General features: G+C 40.6%; 1 protein-coding gene and 1 long non-coding RNA gene across 2 annotated transcripts in view; one reads left to right on the forward strand and one right to left on the reverse strand.

Annotated features, from left to right (window-relative positions):
- LOC140476168 (uncharacterized) lies at positions 1–6,229 on the reverse strand. The gene is made up of 2 exons (XR_011960416.1): positions 6,075–6,229; positions 1–1,798 (listed from the first exon to the last, which is right to left on the reverse strand). It is a non-coding gene; the product is annotated as an uncharacterized lncRNA (long non-coding RNA).
- sgpp1b (sphingosine-1-phosphate phosphatase 1b) overlaps positions 5,394–23,377 on the forward strand; it is a 61,322-nt gene continuing 43,338 nt past the window's right edge. Inside the window, exon 1 of the mRNA XM_072568335.1 lies at positions 5,394–6,368. Within this exon, the coding sequence (XP_072424436.1) occupies positions 5,643–6,368 (726 nt within the window). The 5' untranslated portion in view covers positions 5,394–5,642. The remainder of the gene's footprint in view (positions 6,369–23,377) is intronic.

The raw sequence follows: 23,377 nt of genomic DNA on the forward strand, positions 1-23,377 counted from the left end.
TTATAGTCCAACAGGTTTATTTGGAAGCACTAGCTTTTGGAGTGCTGCTCCTTCATCAGGTGGTTGTGGATCATAGTTGTGTGCATTTTACTGACAGAATGCTGTATTCCTAAGAACCATTTGAATAGCTATATATTGAAATTGATGTTGTTTTCATTATAAAATAACCTGAATCTCAATCTAAGCTACAAATCTTCTCAGAACTCATCATTATATAATAACATTTGTTAAGAAGTTTACAAGTTTGACTGTATGGATCAGGAAAAAAACATGTTACAGTCTGCCTTTTTTTCCAATGTACCCTAAACTTCTGAACCTTTAGCAGATGAACTATAGAAAATAGAAATAGTAGACCATTCAGCCCCTCAAGCTTGTGCAAGTGGTAATTTGTCCATTGTTCAAATTCAGGCCTTCTGAATAATACTGTTGTTTCAATAGGCTGATGTTCATTAGTAATGGAGCCAGAAATCAGGGTTCAGTTCTAACACACCAGGTATTAAAATTGAATTGAATGTCAAATAGTCAGTGAGTCATTATCTGCCAGAATTGACCATTAAAATTGCCCAACCATCATCAAAATCCAATGAGTTTACTGATGATATTTGGGGAAGAGGGTCTAATTGAACTAGAACGTTAGTGTCATTTCTCCTGATCACTGAGTATTTTAAATATTTTTGTCTTTATCCAGATTTTCAGCAGCTGCAGTATTTTCCTTTTGTATAAAAAAATTGATATAAAAAACTAGAATTTGCCTGTTTTTTTAAAACCTTGGTGACAAAACTATAGAATCATTTTAAACTACCATAATGTCTGACTACGTTTCTTTTTCAAATTTATAGCATTTTACAAACAGTTTGTATTTTAATTTCTCTGTATAAGTTTCCTACAGAAATAAATATTATATTTTAAGTTCAGCTTCTTTTGCATTAAAAAAAAGTTAGAAGAAACCAGAATCCCTTACTATCTTGTTTCACTTTGCCAAGGAGGCAGATGACATAAATCATGATTAATTGCAATGCGCTTTACAGAACAGAAAAGATGTTTCGGTCTCCAAAACATTTGAAACATATCAAAAAGGATACTAACGTTGCAGTTTTGGAGTTGAACATATGTGTTTATTTGACACTACAGACTGAGCGACTGAATGAGTCATTTTCTGTGCAGTCATGGGGTGAGATGACATAGTGAGCTGATAAGCACTTCTGGCATGTGGACGTGCTTTCACTAGTTAATTCTGTAATTCAATCTTTTAGAGATAACTAGTTGTCTGAAATTCAACTGTCTGGGGTAAAGAGACACTTCATACTCTAACTTTCGAATTAGGGAACAGAAAATGGAGAATTCCATATTTTAAAAATTGACAACACATAAAGGGTTGAAAACGCATCAAGTCAACCAGTTATTTCAAGCAGTCATCTGGCCAAAGAAATATTGAGTAAAGGTGGGAGTGTTTGGAAACAATTCGTCACATCAACATCATCTTTTAAAAAAAGATTTGAGATATCTTAGTAAATTCCAATATTTTACTTATCCTAAATCTTTGTATCATGTTTAATTTAAATAGCTAATATATTATTTAACACAAATACAGTTTGTGAGTTCAGTAACTTAACACTTAGTTGTAATTGACATCTGCTTGTGATTATGGTTTTGCAATTGTAGAAAACACTGAAGGTTTTGTCTCTGTGAGGCTTAATGTTTACAATATTCCATTTTGTTGTTTCTTCTCTTTCCATGTTCAGAGATGCCAATGGAAACTTTGTCCTCATCATCCATGGTAATCAAATCCAATGGTTTACTGCAAGTTGTTAACAACAAACATTTTAAATATTTTATTAACACTTAAATATTTAGTGCTGAGCTTACAACCCTGCAAAATACCAACAAATCACACACTCCAAAATGACCTTGGTAAATTATACAACTAAAATGATATTTAAAAATCATTGATGCCTTTTTCATGGTCCAAGTATTATATTGCATTGCTGAATCTTCTGTTTATGTCAATGAAATAATCAATCTTCTCGCTCCTTTTCCACTTCAGTCAGACCCTGCAACTACACATTGTTCAATCATATTTGTTTCAACTCAATATTTTTTCATCTCACCATTCCACTGGTAATTTTGCTGTCTGCTATCCAATTTCAGAGTTTTAATCTTGAACATATCCAAGAATTACGCACAATTTGCCTTAGTCACTTGGAAAGTTTGAGGGTTTCAGTTGGTAGGATTGAGATACTACAAATTGTTCTTCATAGTTCACCTCAATTTATTGGTTTGGTTAAGGGACAAACCAATAAATTATTTTTACTTTAAATGTAATGACAAGGGATCTTAGAAAAATACGTTTCATCAATGAAGATATGAATTTTTAAAACAAACCTTTGTTCAATCGTCTCTTTTGTGATTTTCCCGTCCACCTAAAAAAATTACTATGAGCATCTGATATTAGGAATTTTCTTCTTTAATCTCATAAGGAGGAATGTTAATTGACTTGTAAAGGAATACTACAAATTTACATTAGTCTTAATTCAACATTAATATTTCCTTAAAAGGTGCCTGAAAACTATTCTGAGCCCAGGCAACTTTTTCTCCCATCTGCATATATGTGCTTGTCTGTCTCTGTCCCCAAACAAGTTGCCAAGAAAGATGAGTACTGCTATTAACGAACATGGTGCAGAGTGGGAAAGGGACCAAATGCATTAAGGATATGAAGGGTTCAGTTTGTAGTGTTTGGATGACTACCATGAGACTAGACTGAATGACTAGCACTCTAAAAATCACTTTTCATCAGTTCAGATAGGTCACTGCAACCGGAAACATCAACTATTTCTCTTCACATGTGCTGACTAGTTGAGTTTTTCAACCATTTTGTTTTTATTTCAGATGTTTGGCACCCACAATTATTTTCTTTCTGCTGGTATGAAAATGTTGAAGGAAGAAAAATACCTGTTTGAATTATGTGGGCATGAGAGAAAGACTGCTGGCATGAACAAGGATATTTGTAGGTGAACATACCCCATGAAATGGTGAGAAGTTGGTTGGGTATGTGTCTTTGTGAATTGAAGGGGAGTGTGATAATTAAGTAATTGTTTTAGGAAGTGATTGATCAGCTTGTAAAAAATTCAGGTGTCACTGTTTTGTCATCTTCTAGATTAAAACTCAATCACTGCGAAATGTAAAATTGTCTCTGTTTCGACTCAATAAAATTGGTGACAGCTATTCCCTGGTTCATTTTTCAACATATTGCCCTGACAAATCAGGGTCAACTTTCTTAGTGTAAAATTTAAACAAATACTGGCAGTTAACTGTTAACCAGCAGTAATGGGTTCATTCTTCATGGCAATGTACCAGTCAACTTGACAACCAGTCAGTGCTCTCATCACATGCAATGTCATTTTAGTTTTGGCCATGAATTTGTATTTTTGTAAAGTGCCCTGATGAATGCAAGTCAAAAAGCTTCAACAAAAGGTGTCTTTTTTCAGCAATGCCTTAATTTAAATTAGGAGAAAGTGAGGACTGCAGATGCTGGAGATCAGAGTCAGATTCAAAAAGTGCAGTGCTGGAAAAGCAGTCAGGCATCCAAGGAGCAGGAGAGTCAACATTTTGAGCATAAGCTCTTCATCAGAACTTCCTATTATTTAATATGGTACTATTATTCAAGAAGGGTGTTAGAAATGTGATAGACTGGTGAATCTAGTATCTGCAATAAGGAAACAATTAGAATATGTTCTGAGGTACAGAATTTATCCCTAATTGGAAAGGCAAGGATTAATTAAGAATTGTCAGTTATAGCTAGGGAAGGGGAGGTCATGTCTTACAAATTTGATTAATTTTTTGAGGAGGTGACTAGGTGTGTAGACAATGGCAGTGCAGTTGATGTAGTTGATGTGGACTTCAGTAAGGCTTGAAGTCTCACATGGCAAACTGGTTAAGAAGAGCCCATGGGATTCATGGCAATTTGTCAAATTGGATCAAAAGTTTGCTCAGCGGCAGGAAGAGGGTGACAGTCAAAGGTTGTTTTGCGACTGGAAGCTTGTGTTCAGTCTGGTACTATAGGATTCAGATTAGTACTGGGTCCCTTGCTGTTTGTTGCATCTAATGATCTATAATGTAATAAAGATGATCATGAGTCTGTAGATGATAGGAAAATTGGTGGTTGGTAAATAAAGTTGCCATAGTCCTACTGGAACATGTGGCTGCTCTGTCATTAGATAAAGATGGTGGTTTTAACCTCTGGCAACGAGTAAGGCTGAGAAAGAGAACCCTTTATGGTAACCTCAGCTGGTGCAGTCATTGAACCCAAACTATTGACATTATTCTGATTTGGAGATGCTGGTGTTGGACTGGGGTGTGCAAAGTTAAAAATCACAACACCAGGTTATAGTCCAAACAGGTTTCATTGGAAGCACACTAGCTTTTGGAGCGTCGCTCCTTCATTAGGTGGTAGTGGAGAGCTCAATCCTAACACAGAATTTATAGCAAAAATTTACAGTGATGTAACTGAAATTATACGTTGAAAAATTGATTGTTAAGTCTTTCATCTGTTTGAATACCATGATAGTTTCACTTCTTTCATTAGCGTGCTTCCAATTAAACCTGTCGGACTATAACCTGATGTTGTGATTTTTGACATTATTCTGTGTTGCAAACCAGCTAATCATCCAGAGAGGGTTTGGGTGTCTTGGGACTCACTGCCTACAACAGTTGAAGAAGCAGAAACGCTCAACACATTTGAAATATTTAGATGAGCACCTCAAATGTCGTATTATATAAGGCTGTGGTCAAAATGCTGGGAAATGGGATAAGAGTAAATGAATGTTTGATGACCGGTGCAGATACAATGAAGCGAAGGGTCTCTTTCCGGAGCTGTATGACTCGAGATATCGGCCAGGACAATGCCCTTGCTCTTCCTTGAATAGTGCCAAGCACCTTTTAATACTCAGCTGAGCGGGCGGATGGAAATTCAGTTTCACATCTAATTCCGAAAGGACAGTGTGGCACTCCCTCAGTCCAGACCATCAAACCCTGATTCACCTTTTCCCCCGCACTCACGCCCCTGGAAAGGGATCAGACTTTGCGAGTCAAGAGGCAGCAGACAGACAGACACAGATGAAATCCTTCTGCACCATTTACTCAGTGACTTCCCTCACTCGAGTTGACAGGCTCTCAGCTTTTGTTTTGCTTTCGGAAGCCGTCGGTCATTCCTTCCCCTTTTTGTTGTTGGTGTCGTTACTTCAGCCGCTGACTTTTGCGGCGAGGGAGGGGCAAGAGACAGTAAAAGGCTCTCCCTCTCCCTCTCTCTCTCGCGCGCGCGGAGGGGGGGGGGCTGCGCGCGCCGCCGGACTCGCGCCAACGCGCCTGACGAGCGGGCGCGAGCCCGTCGAGACTGCCGTCCCCTCCCCCTTCCTCAGCAATATAACATACACACACACACACCCCCCTCCTCCTCAAACCTCACTCTGAGCTCAGATACAGTGAGGAGAGAGAGAGAGAGAGAGAGGAAAAAAAAAGGAGGAACGAAAATCCGGACGGAGCCCCGCAACTGAATCCGACCGGAGAAGTTTCTGGAAGCCGGGTGGATCGGAGAGAGCGGGCTCCTGTCGGGGGGCGGGGAGGTGGGCGAGCCGCCGACCGTTGAGATGGGGCTGATGGCGGGCGGTTGGCGGCGCCTGTTCCGCTATCTGAACCACCCCGACCAAGTGGCCCGCTTCCAGCAGCTGTGCGGCGTGCAGCCCGTCCCCGCCGCGCCCCCGCCGCCTCCGGCTAACGGCGACTGCCGGCCTCCCGCCGGTAACCAAAGCGGCGCCGCGCAACGCCGCGGCGGCGGCGGGGGGGAGCAGCCGCCCTCCCCTCACCCGGACTGCGGCAAGAGGAACGGCGTCGCCTGCCCGCCCCGGGAGAGCAAAGTGAAGCAGCAGCAGCAGGAGGGGGAGGGGGAGATGGTGGGGGGGGCGGCCACCGATCCGGCCACCGATCCGGCCACCGGCAAGAAACAGCCCAGGCGGAGGAACTCCCTGAACGAGGAGGCGGGGGGCACCGAGTTCATCATCCGCAACCGGCTGCTCTATTACCTGTTCAGCTTCGGCACCGAGCTGGGCAACGAGCTCTTCTACATCACCTTCTTCCCCTTCTGGCTGTGGAACATCGACCCGTACGTGGGCCGCCGGCTGATCGTGATCTGGGTGTGGGTCATGTACCTGGGCCAGTGCACCAAGGACATCATCCGCTGGCCCAGGCCCCGCTCCCCTCCCGTGGTCAAGGTGGAGGTCTTCTACGACTCTGAGTACGGGATGCCCTCCACACACGCCATGTCGGGCACTGCCATCCCCTTCTCGCTCTTCTTCCTCACCGTCGGCCGGTGGCAGGTAATGTGGACTTTTTTTCCTCTCCTGTCCTGAAAAAGGATCATTAACTCTGCTTTCTCTTCGCAGATGCTGCCCTGTGGAACTGAGTTTCTCCAGCAGCTTGGTTTTATTTTGGTTCCTTCTTTTAAATTCAGTTTGTGGTCCAACTGTTGGTTTCTTTTTTTTAAAAAAAACAGGTTGTTTCTCGCTCTTCCGGGATTTGTTACGGCGGATCAGAGAGTTGAGGTTTGGGGAGGAGGGGCAGTTGTTCGATTTTTATTCTTCCTGTCCATTGTGTTGCAACTCGTGTTTTTTATTATTTTTAATTGCATGGCAGTTGAGTGATTTTTCACGTGTTCACTTATTCTATATTACCTGACTTGAGAGGGGCGGGGGGAGGTTTGGGCAGCTTTGCAAGGTGTTTTAGGAAAGGCGAAAGAGTTCTCTGCTGACGTGAAGTGGGATTGTTTGGCATTTGAAACTTGCAAATGTTTGAATTGCAACAAAAAACAAACAAATGCACCTTTCGGCTAATGCTTGTAGATCACTTTCCTTCATGAGCTGTGGCGGTGAACGATGAAATTTTAGGTCAGCAAAGCTAACGAGAGCGTTTTTTTTTCGAGCAGTTCACACGACTGTAAACATTTACAAAATAAGTACATATTGCTTTGACTTAAGCCGTTACATGCTCTATAACTATGGCTATAAAAATAGAGCTAGTAGATGTGGGTACTGGAAATCTGAAAATGTTGGTGCATTTAAGTTGTATTGGATTGTAAATGTTTAACTGTTTCTGCCTTCAGCGCTTAGTTTTAATTTTATATCGTTACCTTAGGCAAAAAAAAGGAATTCAGGCACCAGCTCTCTTGCACATAATTACAAGTAACCGTATCATTCTTTTATTGAAACCCAAAAAGTTCTATCAGAGTTTTTTAAAAATCATCATGCTGTAAAACTCTTTCAAGCAGTGTAGAAATAAATGTAATACAGTTCATGTCAGTTCTGATGAAGCATCCTCTAGGTTTGAAATGTTAATATGGATGTTGCCTGACCTCCTGTGATCTTTCTTTCTTTCTCTCAGTAGAAACAAATGCGTTGGCTGTTATTTCAAATTTAGGCTATCTATTTTGTTAGTGTATATAGCTGCTCTTAAGTAAAATGAAGTAAGAAATATTCTTTCTATAGTGCCATAAAGACTGAGATTTTCCAGGTATTTGTATCTTCACCTCTTTAATGAAACTTGGTACTGCAGTATGTTTGACATAATTTTGGATAAATCTCAAACTTTTTTTAGTTAGAGCTAAAATTGACGTTGTAATTTTCATCCATGTTCTTGTTTGTAAATCAGAAAATCCTACTTCAGAACTCCATGGATAAGGAGACTAGAATCTGTAAAGTTGAGCACAGATGATTGCATGCTTGAGGGGACACACTGCACTGGGAGTTGCTTGCAAAACAGTGCAGCCTCTTGAGAGCAGCTCATCCGGTGTTCCCTGTGAGCATTGAAAGCAATTAAATGCATCCTATCTAATCAGTTGATGTGGTACCTCTTTACAAAAAAATGGATTGTGAGTTCATTCAGTGACTTTGCAAGTCATTTTCAAAAGACTAAGCATTCATTTGCAAGATAGGCTTTGCATTGCTTGTGTTCGCAGCACTCAACTGAAATTGGAGATTTGGAGTGCTTGAGACTGTGTTCCTGTATTTATGATGTAGAAGTAGACCACTGAATCCACTCCCAGCATTCAATAAGATTAGAGCTGATCTGATAATCTGAATTCCACTTTCTTGCCTTTTTCCCCATAACCCTTTATTAAAAATCTGCCTATTGAATTTACTTGAAGACTCAGCTGCAACAGCCCCCTATGATGAAGACTTCCACAGATTCACTACCCTCTGAGAAATGGAATTCTTCCTCATCTGTCTCAAAGGTGCAACCCCATATTGAGATTATACCCTCTTTCCTCCACTTTCCCACAAGGGGGAAAATTGCCTTTCCAATCTACCTTGTCAAGTCCCTTAAGTATCTAGTGAGTTTCAATAAGAGTACTTCGCATGCTTCTAAATTCCGACGAGTACAGGCACTAGACATTAGCATTAGACAGCCCCTCAATACCCTGTCAGCCTAGTGAACCACCTTTGGTGTATCTGCCTTTTTAGATAAGGGGCCCAAAACAGTTAGTTCATTATATCCCAAGTGTGGTCTGACTAGGACCTTGTATATTTTTAGCAGAGCCTCTTAATTTTATTCTGTCCCATTTGCCTTCTCCATTACCCAATGATTTTGGATGTTGGCTTTTGATGATTCATGAATAAAGATGCACAAATCCCACTTCTGTTACTTTTCTGCAGCATTTCTCCATTTAAATAATATTCAATTCCTTAAAAACCTACAGACAAACCAACGGAACACTCATGGGATCTTTGCAGAGGCAGTAATGCAGAGACTTGAACCAACAGCTCTGTCAACCATCCAACCCAAACTTTGGGTCTGTTACATGGATGACACCTTTGTCACTACTAAATAAATTAGAGGAAACCTTCAACGCCATCAATAATACCCTTACTGGCATAAAATTCACTAAAGAGGAGGAAAACAAACTGCCATTCCTAGATGTCACAGTAGAGCAAACAGCCAGTTGGAACTTCAAACCAGTGTCTTCAGGAAAACAACACATACGGATCCAATATTGAACTACAGAAGCAATCTCTCCAACATCCACAAACTAAACTGCATCAGAATATTATTTCAATGAGCCAGCACAGAGGTTCTACACAGTAGAGGAAAATTACCTATACAGTGTATTCAAAATGAATGGGTACCCAGTGAACTCAGTCTGCTTTTTTTTTTTTTAGCAACAAACCCATACAAGCAGACAAGGCACATCCAGAAACCCTAGCCAATCTCCCCTAAATCAAAGACATCTCAGAAATGACTGCCAGACTACTCAGCCCCCTTGGCATCATGGTAGCCCACCAACGCACTAAAACAGCAGCTAATGAACTTGAAAGATAACAAGCAAAACTGATGTCATTTACAAAGTACCGTGCAAGAACTGTAACAAACACTACATTGGACAAATAGGCAGAAAACTAGCCACCAGGATATATGAACATCAACTAGCCATAAAGACATAACCCTTTCTCACTAGTGTCCTCGCATATGGATGAGGAAGGACACCACTTCGACTGGGACAACACATCCATCCTAGGCCCAGCCAAACAGACACTCATGAGAATTCCTAGAAACATGACATTCCAACTGGAACTCTATCAACAAACACCTCGAGTTAGACCCCATCTACTACTCCCTGAAAAAGGAACAGGAAGTGACTTCACAGGAAATGACATCACCAACCCAAACATATATAGAAAGCAGGAGTTTTGCTTCGCCTGAGGCCATCTGAAGATGTTACCTAGTAGGGTGACGCAACGTCTGGAAATGAACCTTCAAGCTGAGTGAGCAAACCTACATCAAATTCCTTTCCCTTCCACCACCCATGGTCTGGAGATGCAGCAATCTTCCAAATTCTTTTTTTAATTTTAAAAAAGAAAGGGAATGATAAAAGTCCCAAGTATTCAAGCATAGAAGTATGAAATTTAGGATGTCTCTAAACTTTTACTATTTTTTTTCACAAAATCCCTTTTAAGGTTTCCACTTCATGCTTTTGATGTCCAAGTTAATTGACAAACTAATATTGAATTCCTACATAAACACATTGTGATTTTTTTCACCCCTTGGGTTGGCACAGTGGCTCAATGGTTAGCACTGCTGCCTCACAGCACCAGGGACCCAGGTTCAACTCCCACCTCTGGCAACTGTCTGTGTGGAGTTTGCACATTCTGTGTCTGTGTGGATTTCCTCCGGGTGCTCTGGTTTCCTCCCACAGTCCATAGATGTGCAGGTTATATGAATTGGCTATGCTAAATTGCCTGTAGTGTTGGGTGTCGGGGAATGGATCTGGGTGGGTTGCTCTTCAGAGGGTTGGTGTGGACTTGTTGGGCCAAAGGGTCTATTGCCACACTGTAGGGAACCTAATCTACTCTCTTCTGGTCTTCATTGCAATTTTTGTTTTGTTGTTTAAAGCAACGCATTCTCACTTCACTCCTTCTGTTGGAGTCTTAGATGATAAACATATGGGTGAAAGATTTTGAGTATATCAAGATTACTACTTGGTGCTATTGCCATGGTGCCTACAGAAGGGAAGACAGCAGTTAGTGAAGCTAGTGGCAGCTGGGAGAACTCACCAGACAGGTGAATATGTATGCATCGGAATTTGGTTCTCCAAATTCAAGTAGATTATTTTGAAACTTTATTTAAAGAAAAGGTTCTCTTGACATTCTTTTGCAGCCAATGGAATAACAAAAAAAAGTGGAGCAGCAGTGGCCGTTCCTCTGGGTCTGCAGTATGACAGGAACTTGCTTTGTACATATCATGTCAGCCTAAATTTGGCCTGATTCATGCTCCTGTCAGTGATAGGAGGCTGTCTGGCAGGCCCACAATGCAGTCAACATCTCTGCCTACCCATCCGCAATCTCTTCGCCCTACCCCATTGATATTGTTCCAAGCCCTGATGTGGCCCAGCTATGTCTGTTGATTTGTGTACTACCTTGTAAAGTATATGAAGTAGCAGACTCTGAACTCGTGGCTGTGAATGTCAAATCAAATTACAGCATTCCTGTGGATGATCAGACTACAGTTTCTAACTGTCTAGCTGAAAGTGGAACATCAGGAGGGAAGGGTATTGGGCAACAAAGCACCAATTCAAATGGTGACACCATCTGCAGTTTGCACAATATGCCAGAAAACCGCTTGAAGGTGAGCTGCTAGTTGAGGGGAAATAAGATCTGTCTATCTAGGCCATGATCCAGCCTTGACAGCATTCTGAGGTAAAGGAGTCCACAGATTGATAATCCTGAGTGAAGAAATTCTTCCTCATCTGTATTAAGTGACTGATTTGAATAGTTTGAGATTATGCCTTCTGCTTCTAATTCTTAAAGGATTTTTTATATATATCTACCATTTCAAATCCTTTTGTTTCAATAAGGTGTTTGTTCTTTGAGACTTTGAATATAAGCCGACTACTCTAACACTCCTCCTAGACCTAGAATCAAACTCCAAATCATCTGTGGATTGCCTACAACTCCCAATAGGTCAGTTGTTTTTCTGCATGTCTGAAAACCAAAAGGACCTGAAACTCGAAGTCTTTGAGAACAGACCTGTAGATATGCTGAGTTTGGGCCCTTTGGGAAGTTCACTGTTCAAGTCTGATAGGGCCACCCGTTTATCAGCAAATGTCCTTTTCCTCGATCAATTGGTCCCAAGATTTCTAGGTAAAGGATTCCTGATTCGTGTATAATTCCTTTGGTATAGGGGCCAAAGCAGTTCACAGTAGTCCATCTATGATCTGATTAATGCCTTCATGCTTTTAGCAAGATTTCCATACTTTTATACGCCATTCCCTTTGAAATAATGGTCATCAATCCATTTGCCTTATCTATTACTAGCTGAATTTGGGCTTTGGCTTTCTGTGATTTCTTCACTTTAGTCCTCAGATCTCTGTTCACTTTTCAATAGTTTCCCCCCTCCCTGATCTAAATCCTATCTGGTTCATCTGTTCTTCCGGGTGAAAGTGCTGAATCTCGTGGGAGAGATTATGGCTACATGGCATAATCTCAAGGGGTTGCTCATTTAAACCCAATGAGGGATTCCTTTCATTGAGGATAGTGAATCTAATTCTTGGCCACAGAAGACTATCAAGGCTGGGCCATGAAGTATAATCAAAGCTAAGAGATTTTTTTTTGATCAGGGCAATCCTGGATTAGGGGCAAAATTCAGGAAAGTGAAAGTCAGGATTATCAGGTCAGCCATGATCTCATTGGCAGAGCAGATTCAATGGGTTTTATGGTATGATGGCTTAAAGAGGTGTTTTTTTTTTTCTTTTTTGTATGAAGAGGTTGAGACAGTCGCAGAGTGGGGTTTTTAAAAAAATTGGAACATAGAGGCAGCCTTAAATGGGTGGGGTCAAGTTCCCCTGGTCTTCGAGCTGAATGCAGAAGCGCTCATTCTTTGGTCTGTTGCAGTGGACAGTTGGGTTCTCTCCCTGCTGCTGGAATTGCATTTCAGTTTACCAAGGATGTGTTTATCAAATATTACTATATTAATGGTTAATACTAATTAACTGTTCTAATACTACTTGTGCTTAACATTATCTTGTTAAGCATTTTAATAGAATTGCACGCAAGCCAGTTTTATTTTGACTGTACTTTAATGTACACTTTAGTAATTTCACCAATTTAATTGCATCTTACAATTTTTCTTTAAAAATAAGATAGGGTTTTGGCTATCTAGTTTTTAGGGGGGTTTGGTCTGGTCATAACTACGACCACCTTCAGTTCTGACATCCTGCGGCCTTATAATCTTGTAGTTTTGGCTACAGCATTAATCCCTCTGTAACCTTAGGAGATGTAATCGTCCTCGTCCGTTCTGCTTCTGCTCTATTCTATGCTGCATCGTCATAGAAAGAGAAAGGAGATTGTTAGTAATTATTGGCTGATACTGCATGTATTTCTCTTGCCGTATGGATATTGAATGATTTTAGTAACTTCTCTGAGCAAATTATAGAGCGAACTTTTATTGCAAATGAAATAGATTGTATTTGTCCTCTTTAGAGTGTTGAGAAGTGGAAGTGTTATTGTAAACTCACTCTATTTTTTTTAAAAGTTGAAATTCCTCTGTGGCTTTTCTTCTGGCGGAAGCCCATAGATTAAAAAAATAATTTTTTGATCCCTTTAGTGTATATGACAAAATAAACTGGTGGGCCTGTCTGAGTAGCAATCACCTCAATTTTATGCTATGACTGGAACCATTGCTTCTCAACTGGAAGAATGATCTGGCATTGCATGTTTTGTGAGATTGTGTGCAAAAACCTCTTTACTATCAGAACTCTTAGTACACTCTAAGTATGGTTTAATTCATTGAGCTAAGGCTAATCAAACACTCTGCAATATTTGACTTCATCTCTAGCAATTGGGGCTAATCTACTTGAATCTTTGTCAGATGTTTTTGTATTATCAATGAAGAGGCAGCTACTTGAAGCTAAGTTTGAATATTGTAATTGTGCTGTTGGTGGTGTTACGTTTCTGATGTTCAAAACTGTTTCTAGGTTTCCAATGCTAGCCATACTTTTGATATTTAAGAGTATCAACAAGGTGATATCTCTGGGGGATATGACTTCTGTTTTTTGAATTTCCCGTGTGGCAATGTATTCAAATCTGGAATAGCATTTTAAATTTCACCATCAGATTTATTGCACTTTATGTAGAATGACATCTGTGTTCTTTTGAGTATAGTTTTTAAACATGTTTGTTCTCTTTTCCATCTCCAATGAACAATACTCGCTGAGGTGTGGCACTTAGTCTCAAACTGCCTGCCAATGCATAGCCTGATGAAAGATGACTGTGTGGTGTCTCCATTGTACCCTATCATTGTCCTTGTAGATAGCTGTATACTTTTTTGGAGTCACCAGATAATGATCAGAAGTAATTGTGTTTGCTGCTTTCTTTTTTCTGAATACTGGATGCTAATATCAAATGTAGAGGCTCTAAGTAGAATGAGCAAACTGACTACAGCACAGTGGTGCAAGGAGCTATTCAAGTGGAAGCGAGAAGAGAACTGTAGTTCTAATCAGACATAGACAGTTGACTGTGACCAAGATTGATCTCATCTAGGCTGCAGAGGCACTTTGGGGAGAAGGGGACTGGTCCAAGTAGGTAAGAGATGGGTAGAAACAACAAATGAAGCTCTCCTGAAGGAATGAGAAGCTAGGGGCTAAATTACAAAGTGGAACCACAAAGGTGGTAATCTCTGATTTACTGTCTGAGCCATGAGCAAATTGGCACAGGATCAACAAGATTACAGATAAGTGTGGGAGAAATGGGTTTGAATTCATGGCAAGTTGGCAAGTACTGGTGAAAGAGGGAGCTATTCCAGTGTAATGGGCTCCATGTGTACATGCTGGTGCCAGAGTACTTGCAAACTGCATAAGCAGGGCTGTGGATAAGGCTTTAAAGTAAATGTTGGGGGAAAGGTTTTTAGTTACATGGAAAATTAATAGTAAATGTTAATGGAGTAGGGCTCAAGTTTATTAAAGTTCCCAGAACAAGTTATAGGGTAGAGAGAAGAGATCAGGAATCTAACTTTGGGGACAGCGAAGGGAGCAGTCAACGCAGGACAGATGTAGCTACAAGGGGTTCAGAGTTAGGAACTGAATATGAGACTGTAGCCAGCATAGGCGGAGAGGTGGGTTTGCCTTGGTAAGAAATAAAATGAAACTGATAACAAAGTGACAGAGTTGGAAGTTGTGGAATCTGTGGGTGGAGTTGCGGAACCTCTGAGGACAAAAGACCATGATTGGAGTTGTGTAGTGATCTCCTAGCGGTAATCAGGCTATTGAGGGGAGAGAGTAGGCATGTAAGAAAGGCACTGTTACAATCATGGGGGGACTTCAATATGCAGGTGAACTGGAAAAGTCTGGTTCATAGCAGATCTCAATGAAAGGCATTCATGGAACGTCTACAAGGTTTTTTTATTTTGGAGTAGCTTGTGATCAAGCCCACTAGGGAACAGGCCATTCAAGATTTATTGATGTGTGATGAGGCAGACTTGATTAGGATGTTGAAGGTGAAGGAGCACTTAGAGGGCAGTGACCATATGATGAACTTCACTCTACAGTTTGAAAGGGTAAAGACTTAATCAGATACAATTGAATAAAGATAATTTACAAAGATACAAATGGTGGAGCTGGATAGAGTTGATTGAAAGGTAGCTTAGCAGAGAAGATGGTGGAGCAGCAATAGCAGGAGTTTTTTGGGGGTAATTTGAAGAAACCATGGCTGATCAAAAAACTTGGGAATAGCATAAACGCAAGGTGGGCAATGTGATGAAGATTAGTGCAACTTTTTAAAAACCTGCAAAGGAGACTGAGGATGGGGTGTTTTATAAAGTCTCCAGTTGCCTGCCACTCTTTCATATTTTGTCTATCTTTCTGTGTATGTGTTTAAAGTGCCTCTGTCTCACTGGAGTCCAACCCTACCTATCTGCTCCTACATATGCCCCCCCCCCTCCCTGTCTTAATTGTAAATACATTTTTTTTCCTATCTGTTGTTAGTCCTGATGCAGAGACACCAGACTCAAGATGTTAACTCTGCTTTCTCCCCACATGTTACAAGACCTAAGCTTTGCTAGAAACTTATTTTTGTACAAAATAGTGTTTGTCAGTATGTGGAAGACCAATTGGTTTAATGTAGATGAATTTTAAACTGTGGAGCATTAACCTGTCTCATCTTGCCCAGTGCAGCTGGATCTGTTGTATATTTCCAATGCAATCTGTTTCAGATTTCCAATGTATTCGCAATTTTGATTTTTTTTATATTTGCTTAGAAAAGAAATAACCTTGGGGCTTGAGAGTTTATAACCAGGAAGAGTAGAGCATTTGAAAGGGAATTGTATGAACACGGTAACTTAGCATGGTACACTTCAGCTATTCCACTACAATTGAATGAGGCTAAATTTTTTTTTAAGAATGAAAAAGAACAGAGCTTGAGCAAGTATGATCAGATTGCAAAAAAAAGTTGAGTGGGAGTTGGAAATAAATTAGTATTTCAGATAATTTGATTCTCTACACTGTGGAATCCAATTCTAAAGCTATGAACCTTTATTTGTTTCTATGTTCTTGATTCATGCTTAATGTAAACTATAGGGGTGGCATGGTGACCCTAGTTAGACTCCTGCCTCTGACCAACTGCCTGTGTGGAATTTGCATGATCTCCCAGTGTGGGTTTCCTATGGGCACTCAGGTTTCCTCCCACAATCTAAAGATGTGCAGGTCAGGTGAATTAGCCATGAAAAATCACTTCTAGCATTACGTACATCATTCAGAGGGAAATGGGTCTGGATAAGTTACTCTTTGGAGGGTCAGTGTGGACCTCTTGGGCCGAAGGGCCTGTTTCCACACTGTAGTGAATCTAATTTAATCTATACTTCCTGTATTTTGTTGGGGAATAACAACATGGAAGAGGAAACAACGTTGGTGCCAGTTAATATCAAATGTATTTTGCCAGAATCAAATTAATAAGATTGGTAGATGGTGTTCTTTAGTGATCTCTTGCAGAACAGTTCCACAATGTGAGAAATAAAACAGAAATAGACCATTCTAGTATTCAAGCCTGCTCAACCATTCAACAAGATCTGTTAGTGTTTTGAATTCCACATTGTGATCTATCTTGTTAGGCAAAGAATCAAAACGGTTACCAAGTGTCTACCCACTCCTGCTTTAAAAGTATTTAATTATTCCACCTCCTGAAGCAGAGTTTCCAAGATGCATAACTGGGTCATAGAGATGTACAGTACAGAAATCGACCCTTCAGTCCAGCTGGTCCGTTCTGACCAGATGTCCTTGATAAATGAAGTCCCTTTTTGCCAGCATTTGGCCCGTATCCACCTAAACTCTTCCTATTTTATATACCCATCCCTTGCCTTTTGAATTTGAAATTGTACCTGTTTCCACCACTTCATCTGGTAGTTCATTCCATACACACACCCTCTGCATGAAAAATTGCCCCTTCAGTTCTTTTTAAATCTCTTTCCCCTCTCACCTTAAATCTATGCCCTCTAATTTAGGACTTCTTCACTGATGGGGGGGAAAAAACCTTGTCTATTTACTCTATCCACGTTCCTCATTTTATAAACCTCAATCACTCCTGGAAAAATAGCCCTAGCTGATTTAGCCTCTCTTTATAACTCCCTTTTAACAACCCTGGCTACATTCTTGTAAATTTTTTGAATCCTTTCAAGTTTCACAACCTCCTTCCTATAGCAGGGATACCAGAGTTGCATGCAATATTCCAAAAATGGCCTAACCAGTGTCCTGTACAGCCTCCACGTGACCTCCAGCTCCTATCCTCAGTACACTGACCAATAAAAGCAAGTTTACCAAATACTGCCTTCACTATCCTATCCACCTGGGACTCCACTTTCAAGAAACTATGAACCTGCACTTTTTGTTTTGTTCAGTAACATTCCCAGAACCTTACCATTTAAGTTTGAGATTTTGGAGACTATTTGTAGCTCAGATTGTATAGTAGATTCTAAATTTGTTCGCTAAGTTGGTGGATTTGTTCTCTGGTGTTTCATCACCATGCTAGCCACACTTGAATTCAACTGGGACAACACTACTATTATAGGACAAGCCAAACAGAACAGCCAGTAAATTCCTAGAGGCATCCACTGTTCCAATCAATAAGCACATCGATCTGGACCCAATATACCGGCCACTGCAACGGACAGCTGGAACTGACAACTGGAAGCAACAGATTCAAACCACTATAAATGCTGGAGGGAAGATCACAGAAGCGCTTCACAGGAGGCTTCCAAGCACTCAGGATGTCACCTAGGCAGGGGATGAAACGTCTGCAACACAAATTCCCAGCTCAGCAAACAGAACCACAACAACGAGCACCCGAGCTACAAATCTTCTCTCAAACTTTGAAGTTCGTAAATGTATCCCGTTCGGGCTAGTGATAGTGCTACACTGCATGTTGGGTTGTATCCTCAGATTGTCTCCTCAATTGTGCACAGCTCAGATTCAGTTGCATTGCAGTCAGCCATAAAGGCAGATTTCCTTTCCTGTGGCACATGAGTGAAGCAGATGCATGTTTATGACCATCTGTTAGTTTTGTGATCATTGTTACCAATATTGACTTAATTAAACTTTTGAAATCCACTAGCTGTTGTGTTGGGGATTTGAGCTTCCATTTCCAAAGCAATAATCTAGATCTCTAGATTGCTACTCCAATGACATTGCTGCTATGGAGACTAAAGGCTCTAACTTTACCCTGTTATTGTTTTAAACCAGGATGAGATTTTTTTTTTGTAGCAGCATCTGTCTGCATCTTCAAAGCAGCATAAAGCATAGTGCACAAATCTGTACTATTCAATTTGCTGTGACTCAGGAGGTTCACTGATAAAGTAAAATTTAGTGAAGCTGTTTCAGCAAATATTTGGCAGAAAATTTGGAATAAGAAACCAGTGATAGAAGTTACTATGGTCCCTAATGAAGCCAGAGCCAATTCTAAAATGATTTTAGCTTTACATTTTAAAAAAGTGTCTGACTAAGATTTTGACTTTTCCTAATTTGCTAAATAATGCATTTCTTTGAACGATAATGAACCTCTTAAGTCATTGTAAAGTAGTCTCTGCATTATAAATGACCTCTTATGATTTCTGCAGCACTGGCCTATCATGAAAAATGTTGAATCTCTTCATTTTCCTATCTCAAGTAAGTAAATTTGAGTAACTTAATTTCAGTCAGTCTTTGCATCTCTTTTTTTTGATTCATGATTCCCTGTTTAGTGGATGTGGTTTAGATCGTTTTGAGTCAATTTTCTTCCTATTGCTTTTGTATGAGAGAATTCAGGGTGATCCAAGATGAAGGACAAAAAAAAATTGTTCTATAAGAGCTGCTCCTTTTTTATGAGAATTTCAGTGTTAACTTACTCCTTGCAGCCTTTTAAGAGTAATTACTTTTTCTTAAATTGTAGCATTGTTTTGGAACTTTTGGGGTGGGGAGGGGAAAGGAAGAGATTTAAATAACTCCACTTCCTCCTTAAAACAAAAACCAAGCAGGGACCTCATGGCAAGTGAAACAAGTGGAGGAGTAAACCTGCACAGCTGACTGCCCCTGCTGTACAGTTTCAAGTATCTCTGGATATTTAGTGTTCGTTATGGAACGAGCTGCCAGAGGAAGTGGTGGAGGTTGGTATAGTTATAATATTTAAAAGGCATGGGATGGGTACATGATCAGGAAGGGTTTAAAGGGATATGGGCCAAATGCTGGAAAATGGGACTAGATTAATGTAGGATATTCTGTCAGCATGGATGAGTTTGACCAAATCGTCTGTTTCCATGCTGTACATATCTTAGAATGATCACCATTATAAAGTCAATGTCTCCAGTTTTTTTTAAAAATCTTTGTCTCTCTTGCAGCCTCTGAAATTTCACCCCTTGATTTTTCCAAAATTTCAACTGCACCATCCTACATTTCTGACTGTTCTTCATCCACACTCAAAATCACAACTTACTGCAGGATCTCTTTTTAGATAATTTATTGTTTCTCTCCTCCTTTCAAGGTTTCCCTTCCTGTCAGAATATCTAGGATTTTATAAATGAAGTTTGCCATTGCCTGAACACTTTGATTTACCTTGTAACTTACTCCTTGCAGCCTTTTTAAGAGTGATTAGATTCCTGCATGGGGAGACTCCCTCAAATAAGTTATGGCAAGTGCACTTGTATAATTTTACTGGGTGTGTTCTAGTAAATATCACTTTTTTTCAATTTGGGGGATAAGGCAAAAATAACTTGCCATTCTTTAATATAAGTGTAAACACTTGCATAAATATTGTTTTTAAAGTATTAATTTACTTTAATATGATCTCTTGGGTGCAGGTTGACTTCAGTTCCCAGTTACAAAAGTATCATTCATTTGGGAACTCTATATCCTTCTGGACTGATTGTTGTTCAACAATTTTTGGGCTTAAGACACTTTCTATGTCCCCACATGCCGGGCCTTATTATCGCATGGTCTGTTCTTTGAGAACTGCCCTTTGTTAGCCACCAATTGTCCACTAATAGCTGTTAATTCTCCCAAGTTGATCATTGTCCATTCCTTTGTTTGTCCAATTGCTCACTCTCTTTGGGCTCTATCTCCACCTATCATTTTACTCCTTTACCATCCTCGCATCCCCTTCTGTATTTAAAGGAAAAAAGAACCTTTTTTCCCTAGCGGCCATGAGTTCTGAGGAAGTGTCCCTGAACCCGAAGCGTTAACTCTGATTTCTGTCGACAGATGTTGCTAGACCTGCTGAGCATTTCCAGCATCCACTGTTTTTGTCAATCTGGCATTCACTTTTCTAATGTTCCAGCTACAGTATGCTTAGTTTCTGTACCCAAAGCTGTCAGAATTAGCTATCTCCATTCCCACTGGGAGTTAACTGCGAATTCTGTTTCTGCCAGGGAAAACAGAAATGGAATTATATCCTGAGGTTTTGTTGCAGATCTGCAATTATGTAGCCAGCTAATAGTCATAGTTGTAGAGATGTACAGCATTGAAACAAGCACTTTGGTCCAACTCATCTGTCAACCAGATATCCCAACCCAATCTAGTCTCACCTGCCAGCACCTGGCCCGTATCCCTTAAAGCCCTTCCTATTCATATACCATCCCGATGCCTTTTAAATGTTGCAATTGTACCAGCCTCCACCACATCCTCTGGCAGCCCATTCCAAACCCGTACCACCTTCTGTGTGAAAAAGTTGCACCTTAGGTCCCTTTATGTTTTTTTCCCTCTCAACCTAAACCTATGCCTTCTAGCTCTGGATTCCCTGACCGGAGGGGAAAGACTTTGCCTAATTACCGTATCCATGCCCCTCATGAATTTATAAACCTCTAGGGTCACCCCTCAGTCTCCGATGCTCCAGGGAAAACAGTCCCAGCATACTCTACCTCTCCCAGTAGATCAAATCCTCTAACCTTGGCAACATCCTTGCAAATCTTTTCTGAACCCTTTCAAGTTTCACAACATGCTTTCGATAGGAAGGAGACCAAAATTGCACGCAATGTCCTGTACAGCCATGACATTCTTGTACTCAGTACTCTGACCAATATGTGGGCAGAAGCTGAGCAAATGAATAAAAATTGCTTCTTAAGGTGCACAAAGTAACATTACAGATTTCAGTGATTTACTCCATGAAAGCACAGCTATTTCCAGTGTCTAAAACTTCCAAGGTCAAATAGCAGTCGTCTAATCAATTGCCTGTGTCAACATGGGAGACCAATTGGGCTACTTGATCATTATTTAGTAGTTTCTAGCAGTTAGCGTGTAGCCTTTGAGCATAATGTTCATATTCTGAGCCAATAATTCTCGTTTCAAGTCCCAACTGTCACATGTCTGAACAGGTTGATGGAAAAGGTAAACCTTTTGTCGTTTTTGATTTTGAGGGATAATTTGACTTTGGTTAGCTACAAAATGATGCCTACAAAGGCTTTATCATCCCCGTTGCTAATTATTTCCCTGACCCATTCCTGGCACAACTGTCACCTTTTCTTTCTTCTCCTCTTTTCTTTCAAGTCCTCTTATTATCCAAGTGAATTCTTCTAGTGAGCAGTTTCCTCTATACTTTAGATCAGTGCTTCCCAAACATCTTCACTCACTGATCCATTGAGGCTTGAAAATGATTGCAACTCTTCAGTGAGAATGAGGGCCTGTTAGTGCGAGAGAACAGCTGTCCAAATTCCCCAGCAGCTATTACTATCGTTCATAGCCCCACATGTGGTTCTGGATTCTACTTTGTGAACCACCTGCAATAGAATTACTGTTGTTCAGTCATGAAGAAATCAAATTAGGTCATATAACCAAAACAGAAATTGCAAGAGAATCTCAGTAGGTCTAGTAGCATCTGTGAAGAGTGTTAACATTTTAAGTCATGACCTTTCTTCAGAACCCTTGAGCTTGTTCAGCTATTTAATACCATAGCTGTTCATCATCCTGAGCTCTCAAAATCTCTTGATTCAGTTTAAGCAATCTGTTAATTTTAACCTCCAGATATGCTTGGCAGTTGATCATCACGGGTCAAGATTCCAAATGATTCATAACCCTCAAAAAAAAATTTCTCAACATCAGTCCAAAATGCTGATCCATTGTCCTCTGAACCTCCTGTGATAAAACTCTGAAGTTTATACTATATCTGTTCATAGATTGTAAGAAACCAGTTTATTCCAGAGTTGTTGCTAAGGGACCATGACAAACTATTATACAGGAACTGAAAGCAGTTAGCCACGTCTGGTATAACAAGCCAAAGCTATATAGACAGAACTGTTAACAACTGCTGATAAATGGCTGTTTTCTGCCACTGATAAATGACTGACTGCCCTGCAGAAGAATTTAAGGCGTTAATTGCAGAAAGCTGTCTTCAGACAGGCAATTATTGATTTTATTGCTGTCATAAGTGCCAAGGTACAGTGAAGTGTTTTGAGTGCACAACAGACAGATTTCTAGCATAGAGTATACCAGGTTTACAGAAGAGTGCAGAATACAGCATTACAACTGCAGAGGGAGAGATCAGATCGAATCTCAAATGGCAACAAAACCGACTACAGATGGGAAGTGGAAGACCTGGAAAAATGCTTCACTGAGAGCAACCTAGCTCTCCATGCCAGCAAAACCAAGGAACTCTATTGTTTTTCAGCATGATGTTACTCATGTCCCCCTACACGTTTAACAGCACAGAGGTGGAACGAGTGGGGAGTGTCAAGCTCTTGGGAGTGGTCATCCACAAGTTTTCTTGGACTCGTGTGGATACACTGGTTACAAAGGCCCAGCAACGTCTCCTCTTCCTCAAGCAGCTGAGGAAATTTGCATGACTGCGAATACCCTTGCCAACCTTTTTATAGGTATGCCATCGAGAGCATTCTGTCTGATTGTATCACTACCTGGTATGGCAACTGTGCCATTCAAGATCGGAGTGGTGAACTCAGTCCAGACAATCACAAAGGCCAACCTGCCATCTACAGAATCCATCCACCAAGCCCGCTTTCAAGGAAAGGCTGCCAGCATTCTCAAAGATCCATCCCACACTGGCAATGTTTTTTTCTACAACTCTATCACGGGAAGAGGTATGGAAGCCTGAACACATGCACTAGCTGATTTTGCAACAGTTTCTACCCTACTGTTAGAATAGTGAATGGAATCACTCTTGTGGGGTGGTGCAGACTTGTGATGGAGCGCATTCCCCAAGATTATCTGACCAGTATGGTGTGCCATGGAACAGCAATTTTATAAGACATGGTGGCTTTTTCTATATTTTATGGATTTCAGTAAGGCATCCAGCAAGGTTTGTTCTCATGGAATACAGGGAGAACTAGCCATTTGGATACAGAACTGCCTCAAAGGAAGAAGACCGGGTGGTGGTGGAGG

Source organism: Chiloscyllium punctatum, chromosome 4, assembly GCF_047496795.1.
Source record: "Chiloscyllium punctatum isolate Juve2018m chromosome 4, sChiPun1.3, whole genome shotgun sequence".
In the NCBI taxonomy this organism is placed as follows: Eukaryota; Metazoa; Chordata; class Chondrichthyes; order Orectolobiformes; family Hemiscylliidae; genus Chiloscyllium; species Chiloscyllium punctatum.